The 7,500-nt window shown below is 44.2% G+C and overlaps 1 protein-coding gene across 1 annotated transcript in view; it reads left to right on the top strand.

Annotated features, from left to right (window-relative positions):
- Positions 1-7,500, top strand: part of arap3 (ArfGAP with RhoGAP domain, ankyrin repeat and PH domain 3) — a 78,555-nt gene that overhangs the window by 31,278 nt on the left and 39,777 nt on the right. Inside the window, 6 exon segments of the mRNA XM_055160107.1 lie at positions 409-1,275; positions 1,366-1,406; positions 2,899-2,975; positions 3,680-3,729; positions 4,006-4,161; positions 7,400-7,469. Of these exon segments, the coding sequence (XP_055016082.1) occupies positions 409-1,275; positions 1,366-1,406; positions 2,899-2,975; positions 3,680-3,729; positions 4,006-4,161; positions 7,400-7,469 (1,261 nt within the window).

Raw genomic sequence — 7,500 nt, 5'->3', positions numbered from 1 at the left:
CAACCAAATACCCGCCTACCGTTGAGCGAACGAATCCTAATGCCGTGAGGTCAGATGGTTTTCATGAAGTGAAACCGGCTGCTGAATCAGGTTAATAATACTGTTTCCTCATCAAAAATATACCATTGTCCAACAATCAGGAAATGCGTGTTAGCATGCTGCTTGTTGTCAGCTTTACCGTCATGGCAAAAGTGGAGTCTGAGATTTGTGAAAAGGGCTTATAAACTCATCACGGTGAAAAATGAGGATGTTCTGAATGCATAAAGTAAATGAGGAATAACTTTAAACCACAACAAACTGTTTAAAATGAAATTAGTCTTTTTCACTTTTTCACAACAGTAAAAATCTGGTACAGCTCCTTTATTTTGGGTCTAAACCAGGTCTAAGCTGTGTCCTTGTGTCCTGCAGATATGTGGAGATCTTCGTTAAAGCTGGTCTGGTCTCTGCCTCGGACTTGCTCTTCTTGGACCAGGACTCTCTTCTGAGTTTGGGCGTCACCGCCACCGGACACCGCAAACGGATCCTGCGCCTGATCGGCCACCTGCAGCGCACTTCCTGTCCCCCGCGCACCAATCAGAGCGCCCCCATGTTGGACTCCACGGACCCCAAACGGCCCGGACTCAAACCGGTCCCGAAACCTCGGACCGTCTTCAACCGCCGCCGCACCACGCCCGTCCACTTCTCCCCGTCGTCACATGACCCGCAGCGGCCAATCAGGAGGCTCTCCCCGGAGTCGCGCAGTCTAGACTCTGATAATCTCCCCGGCAACAGCGGCGTGACTCCTTCTTCAGTGACATCGGACTGTGAGAATCCGCCCGGTGACCAATCGACCAATCACAGGAGTCGATCTATGTCAGACGCTAGCTCTTTCGTTCCGCCCGTTCCGCCGCGGATACGACGTAGTTTTAACGCTTTTTCAGCTCCTCCCGTCAGCGAAAACCCACTTCCTGTAACTCCTCCCCCTCGTACGGTTAGTCCTACCGATATTCCAGAATCTAGCGTTAGTCCTACCGGGAATAAAAAGTTCCTAAAGTCCAGACCGAGCCGGAGCAGGTCGCTAACGGACGTTTTGCCGCCGATCCCACCGCGACAGAGTAGAAGTAAGAAGAAGCAGGAGGAGACGCTGGATTCTGATTGGACGGAAGGAGGTGACGCGATGGAGATGGTGTCCAACGAGATCTACTGGGGGTCTACGCTCAGTGGGAGGGGCTACAGTCAGCAGGCCCCGCCCACTCCACCCAGACTGCCCACAGAGAGGAGCCAGGAGAGGAACAGGTAAGGAGCGTTTAGGGACTTTTGTTTTACTTAATTATTTAACATATAAGTTGAATATGTGGATGTGTTTTGTTTTGTGCGATCTTGCAGCAGCAGCACGTTGAGCAACAACTCCTCTTCGTCCACTAGAGGTCAGTGCAGTAACCTGGGGGCGCATGTTTTCAATAATAAATAATAGAAGAACACGACTAACACGACGACGACTTCTGCTGCTAAACTACTATTAAAGGTCTCGTATTACACAAAACTGACTCTTGTGAGCTTTAAGTCGTGTTATAATGTTGTTAACTCCTCAAAAACAAACTTGGAGCTGTGTTTTGTTTCAGTCACACATGTTTGAGTAACACTTTTTGATTGGTTTGTCTACATCTCCAAAGATCAAAATGCTCTGTTCCACCTTGTGATTTCATTTAGTGGTAGTTTTCATTTAACAGCTCCTTTTACCTTTAGTTTAGTAGAGATTGTAAAATTCGACCCATCCATTTTCTTCCTCTTATCCGGGGCCGCGTCGTGGGGGCAGCAGTCTAAGCAGGGACTCCCAGACTTCCTTCACCCCAGACACGTCCTCCAGCTCCTCCAGAGGGACACCGAGGCATTTCCAGGCAAGCCCAGAGACATAGTCCCTCCAGCGTGTCCTGGGTTTTCTCCGAGGCCTCCTCCCGATGGGACATGCCCGAGGGAGGCGCCCACAATGCATCCCGAACAGATGCCCGAGCCTCAGCTGCTTCTCTTGATGCGGAGGAGCAGCGGCTCTACTCCGAGCTCCTCCCGTGTGACTGAGCTCCTCACTCTGTCTCTAAGGGAGACGCCCAGACACCCTGCGGAGGAAACTCAGTTCAAGTGCTTGTATCTACATTAGGGATGGACATTCGATTACATTTTCTTAATCGATCGTCGGGAGAATTAATGATCTATTTTCGATTAATCATTCATGTTTTTATATTAAAATTATCATCATTATCATTACTAAACGCACACACTGAGTGGTACAGTGTCTCCAAGGAGGAGCCAGAGCCCAAACGTGGGACTGTGAGGCACAACTCCAGTGTTTGTGTCAGACTCAGCCTCCTTTCGCTACACACAGAAACCTACATTCGGTTTGTTGATTAAAAATTAACGTGATCGACGAAATTCTTAATGATCAATTATCAATTAGTCGACTGATCATGCCCATCCCTAATCTGCGATCTTGTTCTTTCGGTCATTACCCAAAGCTCATGACCATAGGTGAGGGCAGGAACGTAGACTGACCTCGAGAGTTTTGTCTTTCGGCTCAGCTCCTTCTTCACCACAACAGTCCGATACAGCGACCGCATTAAATTCCAGGTCTGAAATTATTCTGTTGAAGGTCTATTCAGTTTAAAAACACAGTAGAGCACTTCCTGTAACACCGCATGACATCACAAGGTAGAACACAGTGTTTTCCATTTGAGAGAAGAACCCAGCCTAAATCTGCAGGTTTGTGTGATAAACATGTGTGAAAGAAACAAAACACAACTCCAGGTCGGCTTTAAAATAGATCAGAAAATAGTGTAATATGGGCCCTTTAAGACTAAAAGCTGAAGCGTCACCGGGTCTAAATTCTGACTGAACCAGGACTGAACCAGGTCTTTGTGTGTCCAGCGTCCACGGATGACCCGGAGGAGGAGATCAGTCCGTACTGTGAGACCGTGTTCTCCAGGAGGACCCCGCTCCCCGAGGTCAGAGAGAACACTGATGCACACACTCACACTACGGCCACGTTTACATGATGTTTTCTAATTCCGAATTAAAAGGTCTGAATTAAATCGAGTTTACATCGAAAACTCGTTAAATCGTCTTTATTTAATTCCTCTGAGCGTCTGGGGGTGGGGAAAGGTTCTGATTGGACAGAGACACCAACGGATTTACGTCGACCGGAAGAAAACCGGCGGACACAAACACGATCCAAATTTTTCCCGCGGTCGTTCCGATGATAATTGCGCAGCAGCTGGAGAATTCTCTCATCGCGCTTTACGTCTGTCGGCTGAGGAGGAGAAGGGAGGAAAAAGACAAACTGAGTCGACGGCCGCTCTACCTCAGCCCACTCCCGCATCCCGCTCGCAAATCCAAAGAGACGTGGGTGAAAATCCGAAGCGAGAACTGGTGGAGCCTGAACGAGCCAGAATTATTTTTAAAGAAGAATAACCTTTTACACGATCGAGGAATAAATTAATTTGGCTTTAAAATCGGAATAAACCACCCGCTTACTTCGGAATTAAGTTTAATTCTGAATAATCATTTTCATTAGGAAGTAAGTGTTTAAAGTGGAATTAATTTTATTCAGAATTTAATTATTTTTATTCGGAATTAAAGCTCTCATGTAAACGAGGTGAGTGATTCATACTGAGAACTTTGAGATGATCCTGATGTTTGGTTTGAGCAGATGGACCGGAGCAGAGATCACGGAGGCTCTCCTCAGACCGACCAGGAGAGGTGAGACTGAAAACTGGAAAAAAAAAAGACACATTCACTCATTAATTAATCAACTGTCTTAAAAAAAAATCATACATTTTCAGATATTTTTACTTGAAATATTCTAAATGCTCATTTGTATGTAAAATAAAATGGAACATGAACAGTCCTGCCAAATTTGAAACCCGTCCATTGTTGTTCCAGATTCCAGTTGGTGTCAGATTCATTTTCCCAGTAGATTTCTAGAAGATTTCAAATATTAAAATTTGCTAATGTGCTCATTCTGCGTGTGCTCAGTCCTCAGAGTCTGTGGCTGAAGCGTCTCTCTCCGCACGAGTCCCCGCCCCCTCACCTGGACGATGACATCATCTCGCCGTACGCCAGTTACACGTCTCTGAATGACAAGGCCCCGCCCGTCCTCAGCGGCTGGCTCGACAAGCTCTCTCCTCAGGGGTAAGATCACACTCAGCTACTCTGACTGCCATAGAGTGTACTGTATTTTTTGGATTATAAGTTGCTTTGGAGTATAAGTCGTACCAGCCAAAACATGCATAATGAAGAAGAAAAAAACATATACAAGTTGCACTTTTTGGGGGGAATTTATTTTTTAAAATCAGAGACCAGGAACCGATAATTTCATGTCGAAAGTCAAGTTCTAGTAAAAACAATAGAACAGAACAAAAGACTGTTAATGTCACATATGAACAGTTCTTCAGATAAACTATAACATAAACAACAGAACAGAACAAGTTTAACAAACTCTCCATCTCACTCCAAATCACTAAATCCATTCAATTCTTCATCCTCGGTGTCACTTCTGAGCAACTCCACGACCTCCGGAGGTAAACAGAGCGTCCGCTTCTTCTTCTGTGTCGCTGTCGTCAGACTCAGCATCAGTTCCAGTTAGAATTATTCGGGTCTTTCTGAATCCCGACAGGATGGTTTCGGTGTCACTGAAGTTCAGGCTTTGTCCATCCATCCAGTGACTTCAGGAAAGTTTCATGGTGCATCCTCCCGGTGTCATAAGTGTGTCACAACTTTCTTTCTGCTGCTCGATTTCCATTTTCAGCTGCAGATTTCACGATTTGCAGCTTGTCATCTGCAAAATATGTTTTTCTTTTTGAGGGCATTTCAGTTCAGTTCAGTTCAGTTCAGTTTTCTCAGTCGTCTTTATAAGTTTGTTTTAAAGTTTAAATTGTTCAGTGGTGCAGAAGTAACGGTGCGATCGACTGACATGATACAGACAGGACAGAGGCTCTTTCTGCAGGAGACATGCGCAGTAGAGCCAAGTGACAGTGGTACAGGAGGAACAGGAGCAGCAGATACTGACACACAAGACTAGAACCTCTCACCGCTTCAGTGTCAACATTTTTTATATATAAGTCGCAGAAAACACCCAAACCATGAAAAAAGTGCGACTATAGTCGGGAAAAAAAACCAAAATGGTAGATTGAAGTGGACTGAGGAAGTGTGACGTCGCGCCATAGTGACTTTGATTTCAGCCAAATGAAGCTAATCGAAGCCAACCGTTATAGCGCCTATGAGAGGTTGCACTATAATTTCACTAAAACACAGTTTAAGATCATTACATTTAAGATTTTACGAACAACAAAAGCAGGTTTTTAGGAAGAAATTGCATAATGTTCCAAAACTCCTGAAATGTACACAGAAATTATTATTATTATTATTATTACATTAGATTACATTATTACATTATTTAACAACTAAAAATATTTTTAAGAAAATGCATGATTTTGTTGAAACAATTCGTTTAAGTTTAAAAAAAAAAAAAAAAAAGCTTCTTGTTAGACATTTTTGCATAAATAATTCACGTGTCATGTCATCGGTTTGTGACTTCCTGTACTTTTTGTACATATTTTTCTACATTTTTTTTCAAAATTTGCTTCTTGAACAGTGTAAAACTATAATTAATATTTACATTAGATATTATCACACCAAAATAAGTCAAAATTTGAGGTCAGATCTGTGGAGAGGCGACGCCGCTCACAGTCAGAATGTCTGTTTTTCTAGGCATTTTTGAGCTGTAAAACCACCTGGAATTGAGAAAATTTTAAGTAGAGCGCTTTAAAGTCACACTGTGGAACATTCCAGACAAAGAAATAACCGGAAAAGTTACACAATACGCCTTTAAGACCAAAACGACGAGCCTGACAGCAGCAGCAGTTACAGAGAGAGAGAGGTGTAATTAGTCAAAAATAACTCATTCAGAATAATGCAGGTTTTCCTCTGTGTCTCCAGGGGTCAGAGGTCATGGCTCAGTGGCCTTCTTCGCCTCCTTTCCTCGTCTCCTCACTGTGTCTCCTTCACGGCTCTGGCCACCGACTGTCTCCTGTCCTTCTGCTCCTCCTCAGCCGCTCGGTCTGTCTCCTACTTCCTACTTTACTTCATGTCTCCTACCTCCTAGTTTCCTCTATGTGTCTCCTACTTCCTACATTACTCCCTAAGTCTCCTACCTCCAACTTTGCTTCCTATGGCTCCTATTTCCTACTTTACTTCCTATGTCTCCTACTTTCTACTTTACTCCCTATGTCTCCTACCTCCTAGTTTACTCTATGTGTCTCCTACCTCCTAATCTCCTCCCTGTGTCTCCTAACTCCTACTTTACTTCCTATGTCTCCTACCTTCTACTTTACTCCCTATGTCTCCTACCTCCTACTTTACTTCCTTTGTCTCTTACCTCCTACTTTACTTCCTATGTCTCCTACCTCCTATTTTACTCCCTAAGTCTCCTACCTCCTAATCTCCTCCCTGTGTCTCCTACTTCCTACTTTACTCCCTATGTCTCCTACCTCCTACTTTACTTCCTTTGTCTCTTACCTCCTCCTTTACTCCCTATGTCTCCTACCTCCTACTTTACTTCATGTCTTCTGCCTCCTAGTTAACCCTATGTGTCTCCTACCTCCTAATCTCCTCCCTGTGTCTCCTACATCCTCCTTTACTCCCTATGTCTCCTACCTCCCAGTTTACTCTACGTGTCTCCTACCTCCTAATCTCCTCCCTATGTTTCCTACCTCCTACTTTACTTCGTTTTTCTCCAAGCTTCTATTCTTGGTCTCCTACCTCCTTGTCTCCTACATCCTAATACATGTCTCCTACGTCTTACCTGTCTTTTACATCCTCTCCTCCTACACCCTTTTATCTGTCTCCTTGTCACCTACGTCCTTTTACCTATCTCCTACCGTCTTGTGCCCTATGTCCTAATACTTATCTCCTCCGTCCTAGTCCCCTATTTCCTATTATTTTATCTCCTACATCCTTTCCCCCATATCCTATTTCTTGTTCCTACCTCCTAGTCCCCAATGTCGTATTGCCTATCTCCTACTTCCTTGTCTCCTACGTCCTAATAATTATCTCCTCCAAGCGAGTCTCCTACGTCTCCTATGTCCTACTACCTATTTCTTGTCTCCTCCCTCCTAGTCTCCTATGTCCTATTATCTAGCTCCTACCTCCATTCCTTCTGCACCTTATTTCTTTTCTCCTACTTCCTAGTCTCTTACGTCGTATTACCTATCTCGTCTGTCCTACTCTCCTATGTCCTATTACCTGTCTCCTGCCTCCTTTCCTACCTCCTCGTCTCCTATGACATTAATCTGATAGTTGGAGGTTTTATTATAACATCAATCTCTTGTGTTTTCTTTGTGTTACATTGAAAATACTGTTTATTTTTCAGGAACTATGTTTTCCAGAAACGTTTTGTCAAGTTTGACGGACAGAACCTCATGTACTTTGGCCACGAGAAGGTACTACACCTATGGGTACTACTACTACTAC

Source organism: Boleophthalmus pectinirostris, unplaced genomic scaffold (genome assembly GCF_026225935.1).
Source record: "Boleophthalmus pectinirostris isolate CB_2022bp ecotype Guang Dong unplaced genomic scaffold, ASM2622593v1 HiC_scaffold_3, whole genome shotgun sequence".
NCBI lineage: Eukaryota > Metazoa > Chordata > Actinopteri > Gobiiformes > Gobiidae > Boleophthalmus > Boleophthalmus pectinirostris.
The sequence above is the reverse complement of the archived record's forward strand: the minus strand, read 5'-3'. Positions and strand labels throughout refer to the sequence as shown.